Below are 15901 nucleotides of genomic sequence, written 5' to 3' on the forward strand. Positions count from 1 at the left end.
TGCCACTCCACGCGTTTCAGTTAAGATAATTTATTTTATACAGTAAAACAGAGGTTTAGGTCATGCTTTGTGCAGACGACAGCAAAGGATGAATTTAAATTAGGGCTGGGCAACGATTAAAATTTTTGATCTAATTAATCACATGATTTCCCTGATTAATCCCGATTAATCGCATTTGTACGCAAAATCCAAAAATGAACTCAAAAGTAGTGTTTAGCATTTAGTTTTATTTTAAATGTGCTGCCATATGAATGAAAGTGCCATAACATTTGTTGTGCAAACACACTTTTAACATCAGCATTTTTATGTAGTTTTTATGTAGAAGCCTCGCTCCACTGTCTGTTTCCTTGAATGACTTGCTGCTATCAATTGCGTGTTTTGCCTTTAAGTGATATTTTAGACTGGAACTACTACGGTGAGAAGACAATTCAACTTGGCAGTGTTTACAGATGACTTTGGTTCTGTCGACTCCGCCGTCTGGAAGAACTTTAAAATGAAAATGGCCGACTAAAAGTTCCGTACACTTCTCCATGTTTGGTGGATCCGCCGATTACTTTCTTTTCCGGTTCCACAGCAGACAGCAGCAGACTTTTACAAAATAAAAGCCTGTGAGCAACAGACTTTTACAAAATACTTACAATGATAAAGAAATATAACAAAACAGGGGTGGTCTGTGGCGTAGTGGGTTCAGCTGGCCCCGGTTCGAGTCCCATATCAGACGGCCCTGTGCTGCGCGTCGTTCCCCCTCTCTCTGCCCCCTGCTTCCTGTCTCTCTGAACTTAGCCCCACCCATAACATTTTTGGTCGGGAAGTTCGGTCTGGCTCTGCTCAGTTGGGAAATCTCTATGCTCGACATCAAAACAGTCAATCAGATTGCCAGGGCGGGCTTTATACGATGATGGACAGATGATCAACAGGGACATTATCGACTACGTCACTAAAGAGTGCTTGGTTTGAATTCGTTTGAAACAAACATGGCTGCCGCTGGAGAGCTAGGGTGTGTAGATTCTGCCATCGAGTCTGTTCTACAGGATCTCCACATTGCATTCATTTTGCAAGACGAACAGAGGAACGCGATAAAGGCTTTTATCGATAGAAAATATGTTTTTGCCGTCCTTCCTACAACAAGTGTGTGTCTCGCTTAATCTACGTCACATACTACGTTGCTCTGATTGGTTGTAGGTCTATCCAATTGAGCGAAGAGGCATTTTTTCTCCTGGTTCGGTTGAAACACGCCCCATACTCAAATCTTTATCGAGGTATCAGACTCACATTCTTTTTTTAAATAAATAAAAATAATAAAACCTGCGTTAATGTGCGATAAAATATCGGCGTTAAATAAATTACGAGTTAACCCGATCATAACGAGTTAACTCGCCCAGCCCTAATTTAAATACACCCAGGATGTTACAAAGTTTGAAACCAACCATTTCTCTACATTTGCATGTTGGTATTGAGTAGCTTACAAAGATAGCTCGTCAATAAACTTGTCAGTCCATTGCGAGAAATGCGTGATGTAAAGATCAGAGTGGTGTAATTTACTCTTTAGCTCTGGAAAGAAACTACCGAAATGTCATGAAGAGCCAAGTCATTGGTGCAATTGTAAAGATAACCTGTGGAGGGCGGCAATAGTTAACCACGGTGTGTTGCAAAATTCATGAGACGAAGAAGAAGAAAAAGGAGAAGCGCTTCCTGTCTGCGTCACAGTTGTGCAAGCAGTCAACATGGCCGCGTCCATGAGACTGCTGGCCCGTAGGGTAATTCGCCTTTCTAACAGAAACGTCACCGCCTCTGTTGCTGGTGTTTTGTGTCCGTCCTGTCGATGTTTTAGCGATGCAGCCGAAGACAGAAATACGCACTTTGGTTTCGAGACGGTACCCGAGGAGGAGAAGGCGAAGAGAGGTGAGCGACTGCAGAGAGAGAGCAGCAACAAGTTCCATTTAGAAATCCTGCTATTTAAAGATTTACCGGCTCTTATAATCTAACACACCTTGAAGAACGGGTTTTGACATATTTTTTAGATTTGTTATGATTTGCTTGGTTATTCGGCATATAATTGATCTACTAAACAACACTCAACTTACCTATTAATCATTTTAAGCCATTCCTTTCAATACATTTGCTGTATGTTTTCAAGTATATGTTTAACAAACATGGGTATTGCTTGGTGTATTCTTGTGTATGACGAATTTAAAAGTGAAAGGCAGCACATTTTGAATTATGCTGTACCACCAGCATTCTTATGTTTTCGTATGTAAGGATGAAACCCGTTGGTGTTTCTCCTAACTGACAGTATGCGGACCAGAACAGCTCATCACCTATTTGCGGGCCATGCGTGGAAAACTGAGTTCAATTAAACGCCAGGTAATGTTTGTTTTTTACAGTGTATAAGGTGTTCGAGAATGTGGCAGAGAAGTATGACGTTATGAATGATGCCATGAGTCTGGGTATCCATCGACTGTGGAAAGATATGCTGCTGCATGTCATGCACCCGCAACCCGGCGCCCGGCTCCTGGATGTGGCAGGTGGAACTGGTAAGTCGGTTTGTATGCACCCTTTTAGGTCATCCAGCTGAAGCATCACATTTGCATTCAGGTATGATCCTCCCCTGCAGGTGACATTGCTTTCCGATTTCGGGACTACGTTCACTCTCAGCAAGAGAGGCAGAAGCGGCGGGCGGTGCGGTCCAGCCAGACACTGTCCTGGCAGGACATTTCCAACAAGTACCCCTCAGAGGACAGACCCTCAGAGGACAGACCCCCCGAGTCTATGGCTGTGGTGTGTGACATCAACAAGGAGATGCTGAATGTGGGGAAAAAGAGAGCTGACAGCATGGGCATCACTTCTGGTGTGCATTAAATAACCTGAAATGTCTTTAAAAAAAAAAAAATACTGACTAACAACACTTATAGGACTTCATATGTTCATGCACATTACCCTGTCAAACTTGAATATGTTGTTAAATACACGTGAAATGGCTTAATATTTTTCAAAATTGATCTTGTTTTTAAACTACAGTGCCCATCATTACTTTATGTGCACAATGTATTCTCGTTTGATGCGGATGTTAAATGGCCCAGCTCAACAGTTAACATTTAAAACATTTTTTTTACAACTTTTAGCAACCAACAGAAAAGTCCCTGTTGCTTTTTAGTTTCCAACTGAAAAGCAACAGGGACTTATGGTAACTCTTCATAACTTTCCTGGACAATTGATGGAGCAAAAACGGCTTCTTTAAGCCTCGCAGTTGGGCTCTCACCATGTCTGCTCAGACCCATTGGATCCGATTATCAGCTGACACGTTGTCCTAAAAACCCAACAGAAGTCACATTTAACTCACTGTAATGTGCAGAGACTGTGGCATGAACAGTATATAGGTTTTTCTTTTCACTGTCATTGTCTTAGAATGAAACTAGGAGTCTCTTTGTTTCTTGCCAATGTGTGTCAGGTCTGTCGTGGGTGGTGGGCGATGCAGAGGAGCTGCCCTTTGACGATGACCAGTTTGACATTTACACCATCGCCTTTGGCATTCGAAACGTCACGCATGTGGACCAGGTAACTGACACAACAGATGATCCCATAAAGATGGTTGCTGCTACAGCTGGGGCTATAAATATTGAAACATTTTTTCAACAGTTTTAGCAATATTTATTTGGTCCAATGTTTTTCTTTTAAATCATTAATTTACTTGAGATGACTTAAACCAGTTGATCTGGGAAGGGTTAGTTACTCCGGAAGGAGTGGAGTGTTTAGTGAGCGTAATTTAAACATTTAAAAAGAACTTTTCAGTTACACTTCAACGCTGTACGATTGGTTTCAACTCATTAAACATGAAGGATCCCCTCTGTGACTTTGACTGGGTGAGTTATCTTTGCTCCCTTCCTCAGGAGTGAAGCCATGTTCTTTTCCATCTCTGCCGTTTTCCATTTCCAGGACAGCAGTTTGCCAGTACAGAGGTGGTCTCCGTAGTCTTCTTGGCCTGAGAGTCCACTCAAAACAGATGTTCTGCTGTTGCGTGTAGAATATTAAAGGATAAGACCGTTTTTTTGACATTGGGCCCTTGATTTCACATTATAACATGATGTTCTACTCACCCCTGCTTGTTGTTGAACATTTGGAGCTGTTCCGAAGATATTCGAGAGGCGTCTGGCTGCTCTCTTGAGATATTCGGCCATGAAACGGTTTCCTATGGGCAAGCTTATACAGGCACAAACTATGCTGTTTATAATTTATTAATTACTGTACATTAGCACTGATAACGTGGAGGTGCGTCGCTTACTTAAAAAAATCCGGGTTATTGTAATTTTGATTTTTTTGTCGTAAAGTGGGTGTTACTGACGTCATCGTCGTGCTACTGCCACCGACAGCCCACAGACCTGCTGCCTATTTATTCATTCGGCTAAAATTCAAAATTAGTAACCCGGATTTTTTTAAGTAAGCGACGCACCTCCACGTTATCAGTGCTAGTGTAGAGTAATTAATAAATTATAAACAGCATAGTTTGTGCCTGTATAAGCTTGCCCATAGGAAACCGTTTCATGGCCGAATATCTCAAGAGAGCAGCCAGACGCCTCTCGAATATCTTCGGAACAGCTCCAAATGACCAACAACAAGCAGGGGTGAGTAGAACATCATGTTATAATGTGAAATCAAGGGCCCAATGTCAAAAAACCGGTCTTATCCTTTAAAGGAGAACTGCGGTATTTTCAACATTATGCCTCTTTTATGAGTCGTCTGCAATGTTTTAGAACCCCCCTCACCGCTTTTTTTAATTTTACTGCTAATTTATTTGCCTAATTTTGATTCATCTCAACCTGCTTCAGAATGGCAAGTCATGTGCATATACAAAAAGGTCCGTAAAAGCACCATAAACGTCTGTTTTCAAAATAATCAACTCACCGGAGTGGTTACTGGTGTGCACTGGTTATCCATATCAAATTTCGTTGCTTCTGTCGTGTTATATTTGGCAGCTCGTTCATGCTCAAACTATTTTCTTAGCGGTGGCGGAGTAATATCAACGAACATCCAGTACAAAATGTCAAATAAAACACGACAGAAGCAACTTTTCGCAACGAAATTTGATATGGATTACCAGTGCACACCAGTAACCACTCCGGTGAGTTGATGGATTTTGAAAACGGACGTTTATTGTGCTTTTACGGACCTTTTTGGACATGCACATGACTTGCCATTCTGAAGCAGGTTGAGATGAATCAAAATTAGGCAAATACCGGAGACAGCAGTAAAATTAAAAAAAGCGGTGAGGGGGGTTCTATAACATTGCAGACGACTCATAAAAGAGGCTTAATGTTGAAAATACCGCAGTTCTCCTTTAATAAGTTGAACGAAGTCTTTTTATTTTCTGTGTTTAGATCTTGCTCGTCACTCATCTCTTTGCATGCAGTTGAACCTGTAGGCAGAATAGAATAAAAAAAAAACAGAGTAACGTGTTATTGTAGACTGGGGTCTCTTGTAGACTGACCGTGTACGATTAGAAGTGAGGAAGGTTTTCCATCTATATCATGCAGCATAAAGGTTTGAGTTAATGGAAAGTTTCATGTCCTGAAATGTGACTTATTCACATTTGCACATCTCGGCATTGATGCTGAAACAACCCGCTCTGCAGCCCTAACTCTGACAGTGAACACTGAATACTGGAGTCAGAAATGAAAACAAATGCAAAATATTGGTTTGATCTGATTGGACTACTTTGAATCGGTTAATGAAAGCATTTTTTGTGTCTGCAGGACATTGTGCATGATGAGAACTTTAAGATAAACTTGCATTTGACAAATTCATTCTCGGTTTTATTTAGAGCTTTAACTTAAAGTTATGGTCATTATTAAGTAAATTGTTGCCGTTCTTTCATGTTTACTGTTTATTTCCGACTGTATTCCTCTGAAGCCCAATGTGACCGCTTCAATCACGTGAGACACGGCAAAGCAGCAAAATCCACACAACTACAAACAGCTTTTTTTTTTTTTTCCTTCTTTGATGTATAACTAGCATCATTAATTTACTTTTTTTTTTTTTTTTAGGCCCTGCAGGAGGCTCTACGGGTCCTGAAGCCTGGTGGCAGGTTCATGTGCTTAGAGTTCAGCAAAGTGACAAATCCTGTCCTGGCAAGGTGAGTAGGAGTGTTTGGTGTGATGGCATATCTGGAGCAAAACAGCAGGGCTTCAGTGAAATGTGTGGCTCGAGAAAGCAGATGCATGTGCATTCGTGAATTTGAAGTCAGAAAAAAAATGCATCTGGAGGTGCAGATTGGAGTTTACTTGTAGAAATCAATGATTTAAATCACATTTTTGCTCCAGTTGCTGCTATGAAAATGATGCAAAACACGCACGCATAAAAAAAAATTTGAGCATTTGCCAGTCGGCATGTGAAGTCTGGTAGCTCACTTGGAGAATTCAGTTGTTTATTTGTTTTCACCGACTGCCTAAAAACCCACATGTCTCGCTGCCGTCCACGGTGTCTTTGCTTCCTTTATATTTGGGCGTTCAAGATCAGCTTGCACACACATCTGTCTACAACACCCTCTAACACGCTGAATTTGAACAGCTTTTTAATAAACATAGGATGATATGAATGTGAGAAACATTATACCAGCTCTTTTTTGCAGTTAAGTTACTGGAGGTGATTCTAACCAGCTTTATGCCAAACACCAACCCACTGAGGAGCCAAAGCTCCGTCAGAGACATGCAAGCGTTGATCTATAAATGAGCAGCATTAAGGTAAATGTGCTGTTCTGGGAGTTTTGGCAAAAATTTAGACTCCTGTAGCTTTTGTATTGCTGTAAAACTCCTGGTTGCTTGTTATTGTTTCAATAATAAAATATTCTTATTATTAGAATAAAATTTTTAAAGATTATTCTTATTCTTACGGAGACTTCAGTAAAGAGAAGAACGTCTCATTAGTTTGTTGCAGCACTTAAGATGCATAGCACATTTAAGCAGTTGTAGACATAACTGTGGTTAGGGTTCACAACCATTAAGTTGCAGGCTACAGTGCAAGCTTTGTTCAGATTTATGCTAATTATCTCATCTCTTTGCTTTTTTTCCACCTCATATCAGGGTTGCATTGTTCTAAAAATGTGTGCCCGCATGGTCTGAAGAATGCGTGAGGTCTCGGCACACATTCTTTCTTTAGATGACACTAACTTTTGTGTCTTTTGCCTCATATTCGTCCTATCAAACTGGACCAAAATGTGAGCATATTTCTTGGATAGGACTCATGCAATCCAAACAAGAGTTTGAGATGGTGAAAATGTGATGTTTTTGGGTTTTTTTTCTGGCAGGAAAAAAAACCAAATCTACTGTCTGCAGATCCTGGTGCATTTTTCTGTGACTTTAAATGTACTAAACTCACAGGGTCGGATGTTGCTCGGTGGATAAGAGGTTGGTGGTTTGATCTACAGGCGCCTTCACATGTCAGTGTGTACTTGAGCAACACACTGAACCCCACACTGCCCCAGTATACGTGGAATGTGATAGTGGAGAAAGAATGTGGCATATATGGGCTGCATATGAAGCATGTATGCCTGTTTTCTATAATTACAGAGTCTATGGTCACGGGTGCGCAGACGTTTTGCTCCAGGAATGTCTACACTAGTTGCACATGTTGATGGTTTGGTGTAGAAATGTACCAAATTATAATCCCATTAATTTTTGTTGCAGAAATTTGAGGAACCTGTGGTCAAACTAATTACAAAAAAAAAAAAAAAATCAGTTTTCAGTTCCACTTTAAATCAGGTGATTACTTGTATAGAGATGTGATGAATGTTGATTTTGTTTTGTTTTAGATCTTCTCTACATCGTTTTATCAAACACTGCCCCCTTCTGGTAAAGAGGAGGACCTAACTTGCATCATGTTCTTCTTTTCAGCCTTTACGATGCATATAGTTTCCAGGTGATTCCAGTTTTGGGAGAGGTGATTGCTGGAGACTGGAAGTCGTATCAGTATTTGGTGGAGAGCATCCGCAAGTTTCCCGACCAGGTAAAGCACATTTATTCGTCCTGTGTGTCCGCTGCCCCTTGTTCTGCTTTTCAAGGGGTTGGAAGTTTTTGCACAGAGTTCTAACTAATCACCCCAGCACTATTAAGCGCTGTATGTTTTCATAAACTACATTTAAATTTCAGGCACATTAACATGACATTAGAAAGAAAACAACTTACTGCTAGTCATACCAAAACCGCACGTGTAAACATGTTGGTCTGCCTGAAATTGTACAGCTGGAACCCAGATAATGTGGTTGTGGATGAAATTACTCCGGCATGTATACAATAAACTAGACTCAGACGGACACTGATGCTCAGCAAAGTTCTGTCTTTTTTGTTAAAATGTAGGTGTTTTATGATACAGCTGAATTCCCATTAAAGCTGCTCTCATTCACATATTTTACTCTTTTTTTTCCTACATGTTCGTAAACTGCGATAAGGCCGGTGGTCCAGTTAAATGGATAAGTCGGGCTGTAACCATAAGTTTTTGGAGTTCTTTGTGGATTGGCTGTTAATCATTTCCTTTGTTCTTTCTGTTATTTTAGGAGGAGTTCAAAGGCATGATAGAAGACGCAGGTTTCTACTGTGTGCGGTACTACAACCTCACTGGCGGAGTGGTGGCTCTTCACTCTGGTTTCAAGCTCTGAGATGCATGGCCCGTAATTTACTAAAAGAAAAAAGACAGGCTCTCTGTTTCAGACTGATGCATCTGTATAAGAGACTATGACAACCTCAGAGCTGATCTCTGCAGGTGCCACTGCACAATGACAGCAGGTCAAAGGTCAGTGGATGTTATTTATTTAATGAATCTGTTAAGATTATTACCCCAACTCCACACTTAAGCAGTTTTTTCACTGCATTTGCTGTTAGATAAGTGTACTTCTTTTTTTGTATCTTAAGTAATAAAACCTGTGAAAACTGATCTCAGTATTTGACTGGAGTTAATAAGAAATAAACCTCGTCCAACTTCAAGAGCAAAACAAGCAAAAACGTCAGTGTAGAATGTGATTAATGAAAAACAGAACACCGCATTGAGTTACTTGAATAAAACTGTATATTTTACAGATCTTTGTACACTTTAATTACAAAACCGTATGGTACTAAAGTTTTAAAATCAGTTTTTTTGGTCAGAAGATTTAATCGTCTCGTGTGCAATTACCATGTATATACAAAGTCTCATGTTAGTGATTTTTTTTTTTTTTTTCCTTTTCTTTTTTTTCCTCAATAAAAAGCAACCAAATAACTCAAACGTTCATACACTCTGAACATAAGACATGGCTTAAAGATAAATATATTAGTAAATAAATATTCAGAGAACATATTTCCATTTATGAAATGTTTGCTATACAGGTACAGAATATACACAGATTGATTTCTTGCCTTTTTCTTTTAAAAACATTTGTAATGGTAATGACAGAAAATAATTATATCCTTAAAAAATATTAATTTTTGTACATTTTTTTTTTTATCTTAAGTGCTAGAAACGATAACAAAAAAAAAAAAAAAATTAAATAGTGACTCAAGTACCCCAAAATGTTATATTTGCAGTAGGTACGTATCTCTATGCAAAAGGCAAGATTAGATTCTCACTTGATTACAGCACTGGGTTAACTTATAAATAGGGTTATTTCAGGTTTTCCTCTGTGTAGAGAATGTGTATATTTCATAGAAACAGTATAAAAAAAACAGTCTGCAGGACAAACAGAAAGGCATGAATGACAAGCATTGATATTGCAAGTACGTATTCTGCACGGCACGTTATGATTCGAACTGATACACTGTGGTACGTATAACTGCATCATTTAAAAAAAAAAAAAAAAAGTCACAGTACAATAAGGAACCCTTATGAAATACGAGTCTTTTCCAGCTACTTTCCTTTGGCCTTTTGATACATACTAGAACCTTTTTATAGATATTTATAAGAGCACGCCTCACAGAGGAAACCGGGGTATGTGACAGCAACAATATACTTTTCAAGGGCTTTCAAACAAGAGGTAGAGCCTTCCACTCTACTGTTGAAGACATCTGACCCTAAACACTCTATTTAGTCTGAAATCTGACCAAAACATGTGCTGTGTCATTCAGTATTGCTGCTAATGTCCTACCAGCAAGGCTCTAATGTTACACATCTCATACAGGCAGGCCACAATGGACAGAAATGCAATGCATGGAACAAATTCTGTTTAGTGATTAGAGACCAGTGTCAGCCTTGCATTCACATTTCTATGCATTTTATTTTCTGAATTCTATAGCTTTTTCTCCTTAGAGAAACACGTGGGTCACAGGGACCCATTTCCCTGCTCTTTGAGTAAAAAAAAAGAAAAGAAAAACAATCATGTCTTTTTGAGTTTTGGTATAGCTATGTCCTTATAACCTATTTCAGTTGGTGGTTGGAGCTTCATAGGAAGTCAGTGTGCATGAATATGCTATACATATACAAAATGTATAGATGCAGATGTGTGAATAGAGAGTGTACGTTTGTCTTGAAAATCTCAGGTTCCAACAGCTTGCCCCTCCCTCCCAAAAAAAAAAAAAAATTAAATCTGAATAAAGTGGCCCAGATTACTAACCCTTAATGGCAGCAGATAGTCTTCATAATAGATGCCAAATTCTAGTTTCAGTTATCAACCTCCATCCTTATTTATCATATCTGAGTCTTGAGACGTTTGTGGCCACAGGAATGAACATGATACATCGTTATCTAGAAAGAAGAGGCCTTTTCAGTAGAAATCCACACAATCTAAGATGATAACATTCAGTGCTCTGAGAGCTAGGTTAGAACAAGGCAACTGAGGGTTTCAACGATTGACTGACTAACATGGTACCACATGTTTCGACTGTTCTTTCTGGAGTTGTGTTCATATGCCCAGACCTCCCTCGTTTGTTGTACTACTGCTTCCCAGTGCAGTGGGGCTAGCTGAGAGCGTAGGGTGGAACAGAGCCCTGGTCTCCTCCTCCTGGAGGTAGGTCTGACCTCTAAACTGTCCGGAGGGGAAGTACCTCTCCTTAGGCTCATTCTGCTCTCCTGTCCGCAACTCTGCCTGCACCGGGTTGCTGACAGGTAAACTGCCCTGGACCTCTGGACCTGTGCCCAGTTCACAATCTGTGTCCTCAGGAATTATGGGTATTCTCTGGTTGAGTTCGCAGCAGCCCTGTGCAGAGCAGGCCTCTGAATCTGCACGCGCATACTGCACATTAACAGCATAGTCTTCGGTATAGCGCCCTGCCGTGGCCCTGTGGACCTTCATCTCTTTGTAGAAGCAGCAAGGCAGCCCTTCATAGCTCACCTGCTCGGAGGAAGGGCATAAATGCTCAGGAGCAAAGTAGTTCTTGGAGGCGGAGGTCTGAAAGTCCACCGTTCTGCGACAGCGTCCCGAGGCCGGAAGCCCAGCTTGGTCCAAGTCCTGCCCTTTGCACTCCACACTGGGAGGAATTACCTCAAAGCAGCAGCTACAGGCTGCAGCCCCAAGTTCCCCAGACTCCTCCTGTGTCCCCTTTCCCCTGTCGGCTGTGGCGCCCTCTAGAGCCCCAGCTGAGGTAGTGCTAGTGTTGCTGTTCTCCCTGGGTTCCAGTGATGAACGACTGCTGTAGTTGGGCTCCAAACTGCAGTTGGAGAGGTGGTCCCCCGAGTTATATCCGGAAGCTGCAGGAGGGAGCTGGAGGCAGTCATGTCCCAAAGGTGCAGGAGACGAGTCCTCAGCAGGGGCTGAGATGCAAGCCGCAGCCCCCGCTTCCCCTGAAGACCCTCTGCAAGGACTCTTACTCCTGTACACGTAAGGATCGTAGTCGCTGCTGAGGGAGCTGCGGAAAGTGGAGCAGCTTCCGTACACCCCCTGGTTGCTGACCTCAGTACAGTCCAACATGGAGTCACTGGAGGAGCAGTGGCACTGGCCGGAACTGCTGCTGCTGCTGTCACTGCCGGGACAGTCGGCAAGGTAACCGCTGCACACCGAGCGGTGGCCATGGTAACAGCTCAGGCCAGAAGTGCTGCCGCTGTCGCCTATCCTGGAAGAGGAGGCAGGCGCCATGTGCACCACTGTGGGGTACAGCAGTCCCTGCTGAAAGGCCCTGCTGGGGTGGCCCTTGTGGGCGCCCCCTCCTCCACCCAGCTGCCCTGCCACAGCTCCCTGGCCACCTTCAGGCTGCTGGGGGAAAGACAGTCCCTGAAAATAGTAGTGTTGGTACATTGTCTCATACTGCGAAAAACAGGCTGCTCGGGAGAAGTTGCGACCGTGGAACTTTGGTCGTTTGAAAGCAGCGTGATGCGGTTGTGCGGGGTAAGCCGGGGGTGCGCGGTGCTCTAACCCGCAGTGGTGGGGGTTGAGCGAATGCTCCAGATGGAGGGTGGGGTGGTAGCTTCGGAGAAAGGCAGATGTCGATTGGGGTGGGTAAAGGCCTTGAGGATCCGGATGCTGGTCCACGGTGAGCACGGTAATGGGGTTGCCGTGGGGGTCCATGCTGGTTCTGGTCGGGTAGGCCGTCACCTGGCCGGCACGGTGCACCCTGCCAGGATAATGGACTGGGAGCACCACCCGCTGCCTGCTGTGGACTGGGTTACCAGGGTCCATGCACGCCGGTCCTGGATTCCCCTTCTTTTGCTCTGCGTTAAGAGAAATTAGGTTACATTGAGAATCCCACAAATGGGGGAAAAAAACTTTGAGAATCTTTTAAAGCAAAAATGATTATCAGATAAAAGTTTATCTGATAATCGTCGGAGGTAGTGCACCAGCTCACCTATGATGTTGTGTCTACAGTGGGGACAGGTGTGATGCTGCAGCAGCCAGGGGTCCACACACTTCTTATGAAATCTGTGAGCACAGGGGATCACCCGCAGCTCCTGAAGGGAAAATGCAACAAGCTGCCATCAGCACAGTAAAAAAAGCTGAAAATACAAAAATATTCTGGTGAATAATGGGGATTTAGAATGAGGAGGGCCTGTTTGTTTCACAAACGCCTGAAATATGTTGGTAATTGTGCAGCATTTCGGTAAAAATCTGTTTTCTTAAGGACGCTTTTGGCTTTTATCAGACTGTTTCAAAGTTGCAGCTCACGCAGTTGGTGAACTTTTATTTCCGGGGGGGTTAATTAAGGAGGAACTGAGCGAAGCTGAATATCCAGAGGGTGGCAGCAAAGCCACACACTAATGTCAAGCATGGTGACGGCTGCAAGTTGAATTTTCGACTTTGAGGAGACAACCTTAACCCCACAGACAAACAAAATGCCACCAGATGTCACACTGAAGTACACAGAATACAGCTCCAATGCTCAATTTTTTTGCCCTTTTTATTATCTGGAACAAAATCAAAACAAGTTTACTTTTGAGGATTGAAATGGAAAGAATGGAGAGAATTAGCATTGAGGAATTCCAAGACACAAAAGCAGGATCACTGATGGTTATGTTTTCCAGTGACAAGTCTTTTACTGACTTAACTACTTTAGTCTGTGGCTTAATGTGACTCATCATCAGGCTGTTTTCCACCAAAGCTTTTGTTGCTCGGTTCGCTGCTCAAAAAACCGCTTTGATGCCATTCAGCCTTTTATATCACCGCTTCCTCTGTGCAATCCTGGCGCCATGCTTTGTTGTGTTTTCTTCTCCTCCTTCCGAAAAAGACGCATAACCACAAAACACACACTCAGCGACTGCGTCCCCCCGGGGGCACCGGGGTTTGTCCCTACAGCCTCCATGAATAAGGATGAGCAATGCAGTTACAGTAAATCCTCAAAGATTGGGAGACATATCTTGACAGTGACTCTGTCCAAGGATTAAAGAAGACCTCACTGGGAAAACAGGAAGCGAAAATCACAAGCCAACGCGCTCTGGGTACCCCTTATCTCTCCAGGTGCTCTGAAATACTAAGCTAAACATTTAAAAAGGTGGCGGAAAGAACGTCTCTTAAGATCGCAGGACTGCGGTCCCCGAGCACATCAGGGGAACTTCCATTCTATTGTCCACGTAACTGCATTCTGTTTCATGTCTGCAGAAAATGTAATGAAAAGAAAACAAACTCAGCAGCTCGATGGCCACAAAAGGTCGGAGTTAAAAGGTTTGGCTCGCATATGGTTCACGCATGCGAGACTGAAACTCGCTTATCAAATACAGACGGTTCAAAAGGAAACTTTTAAACAAGAGAAAGCGGTTATGGCCCCGCCAACGACCACAGGAAAATTCAGTTTTCGGACCCAAACTTTTTGGGAAAATGCCTGAAGATTTTCACCGACTGCAACGTTCGTTGTCACATACGTCTTTTAACCAACACCAACAGACGTGTGCACATCACTCCTGTTCTTAACTCCCTCCATTGGCTTCCTGTCCTTTATAGAACTGATTTTAAACTTTTAATGTTTGTTTTTAAAGCTCTTAACAGGCCTCGCCCCATCATTTATCTGAGCTTTTAACAGTCCGAAATCCTGGTAGAGCTCTGAGGTCAACAAATCAATTTTTGCTGGAAGTGCCCAGGTCAGAATACAAACCCTGGGGTGACCGAGCCTTTTCTGTCGCTGCCCCCAGGCTCTGGAATAAGCTCCCCGTTGAGCTGCGTCTTATTTCTGACCTGGGCCTCTTCAAATCTAGACTAAAAACCTACTTATTTAGAATTGCTTTTAATACCCAGTCGTATGATGACACTTTTATCTTATTCGATTTTGTTGTATTTTATTGCTTTCACTGTTCTTTTATCGTTTTTACTTATCCTTCTCTTTATTTATTACCTGCTGTAAAGCACTTTGGTACATCGTAATGATTGTTTGTGAAGGGCAATACATTTACATTGCACGCCGCTGTGTCCTTGGTTTAATGTAAAAAGACGAGCTCGTCGTCCCTGTTGCTCATGTTGCAACAGTTCAGACCTTGAGTTTCTGGGATAACTTTGAGAATGAGGTCGTTTTCGCTGAAGAAAGGCACGAGAATGTGCACGTGTCCGGGTCAGCATTTTTGCAATCGTCTAAGCTGCTGGATGAGGAGGAAAAAAATAAAATATTCATGTTTGTGTGTACTCGGCCTAAATAAGGCACGGTCAGCCTGTATGTTTCAGGTAGAGCCTCGTAGGATGCCCACTATTTGCACAGGTGCACAGATGACTTTTTAGGGCTTTAATAACTTAACGTGACACGAGGTCACGCCGAGGTGAGCGTCTTTTCTTACCTCCCCATCAATGTACTTCTCCAGACAAATGGCGCAGTCAGAGGTGGAGCTGCTGCTCAGCGAATCCGATCCTCCGCAGCTGCTCTCGCGCTGGCCTTTTCCTTTGGCCTTGAACTTTCTCGTTTCCATCTTTTCCAGCGCCTGGATGGCCATTCTGTTCATGGAGCTCTGCGGTGGGGGGAGGAAGGGTGGTCAGATACAACGGCTTCAAACATTCTACATCGGCCTCAGCAAGTGTTTGCATTTGAGAGAGAGAGAGAGCTGATTTAAGATATTAAAAACATCATTTTGGAACAGCTTCATCTTTAATCTCTTATTTGCTTCATGTTGCTATAAGATGTTACTTATTAAAAGAGGCCGACTGTTTTTCTTTGAAATATGTTAACGCACAGTAAACAGAGTGATTTAAAGTAGTATCTGGTGACCAAACTGCTGCTGCATCACTTTTTTTACAACACAGCTATTTATGCTGCGGCTTAAATAAACCGCACCCGATGGACTTTCTTCCTCTATGTTGGGTCACAGCTTGGGGAAATGATGGTACCCTGATTGGCAAGAGAGCAATGACCTTTGGGATGAAAGTCATTCTAAATCAGAGGGTTGACAAACATGAAAAAGGGGGACTTTAAAAGCAGTGTTTTCAGTTTGTAATTAACTGTAGTCTTGCGCAGGCAACCCCATAAGGAAGCATTAGTAATGATGGGGATTTACAGTTGCTGTTTGCACAATATTTACTCTGCTTTCATTATTTCTTTCCTAATTA

At 42.5% G+C, this 15901-nt stretch overlaps 2 protein-coding genes across 3 annotated transcripts in view; one reads left to right on the forward strand and one right to left on the reverse strand.

Moving 5' to 3' along the window:
• The first annotated feature begins 1705 nt into the window (after positions 1 to 1705).
• coq5 (coenzyme Q5, methyltransferase) lies at positions 1706 to 9142 on the forward strand. Its single transcript, XM_075467381.1, has 7 exons — positions 1706 to 1902; positions 2385 to 2534; positions 2615 to 2848; positions 3449 to 3555; positions 6039 to 6127; positions 7884 to 7995; positions 8543 to 9142. The coding sequence occupies exons 1-7, from the start codon at positions 1725 to 1727 to the stop codon at positions 8642 to 8644; spliced, it is 972 nt and encodes a 323-aa protein (XP_075323496.1). The 5' UTR covers positions 1706 to 1724; the 3' UTR covers positions 8645 to 9142.
• The window catches only part of znrf3 (zinc and ring finger 3), a 68782-nt gene continuing 61914 nt past the window's right edge, over positions 9034 to 15901 (reverse strand). For both annotated transcript variants that reach the window (XM_075467380.1, XM_075467379.1), the window contains exons 6-8: positions 15139 to 15306; positions 12732 to 12834; positions 9034 to 12597 (exon numbers count right to left, since the gene is read on the reverse strand). In XM_075467380.1, coding sequence (XP_075323495.1) covers positions 10856 to 12597; positions 12732 to 12834; positions 15139 to 15306 — 2013 coding nt within the window. In that variant the 3' untranslated portion in view covers positions 9034 to 10855. The remainder of the gene's footprint in view (positions 12598 to 12731; positions 12835 to 15138; positions 15307 to 15901) is intronic.

This window comes from Odontesthes bonariensis, chromosome 6, assembly GCF_027942865.1.
Source record: "Odontesthes bonariensis isolate fOdoBon6 chromosome 6, fOdoBon6.hap1, whole genome shotgun sequence".
NCBI lineage: Eukaryota > Metazoa > Chordata > Actinopteri > Atheriniformes > Atherinopsidae > Odontesthes > Odontesthes bonariensis.

What these genes read in the sequence shown, in the direction of transcription:
- coq5 (XM_075467381.1), top strand. Translation starts at nt 1,725, where the DNA reads ATGGCCGCGTCCATGAGACTGCTGGCCCGTAGGGTAATTCGCCTTTCT. An exon ending in CAGCATGGGCATCACTTCTG is followed by an intron (nt 2,849 to 3,448) that starts GTGTGCATTAAA and finishes AATGTGTGTCAG; the next exon opens with GTCTGTCGTGGGTGGTGGGC. An exon ending in ACGTCACGCATGTGGACCAG is followed by an intron (nt 3,556 to 6,038) that starts GTAACTGACACA and finishes TTTTTTTTTTAG; the next exon opens with GCCCTGCAGGAGGCTCTACG.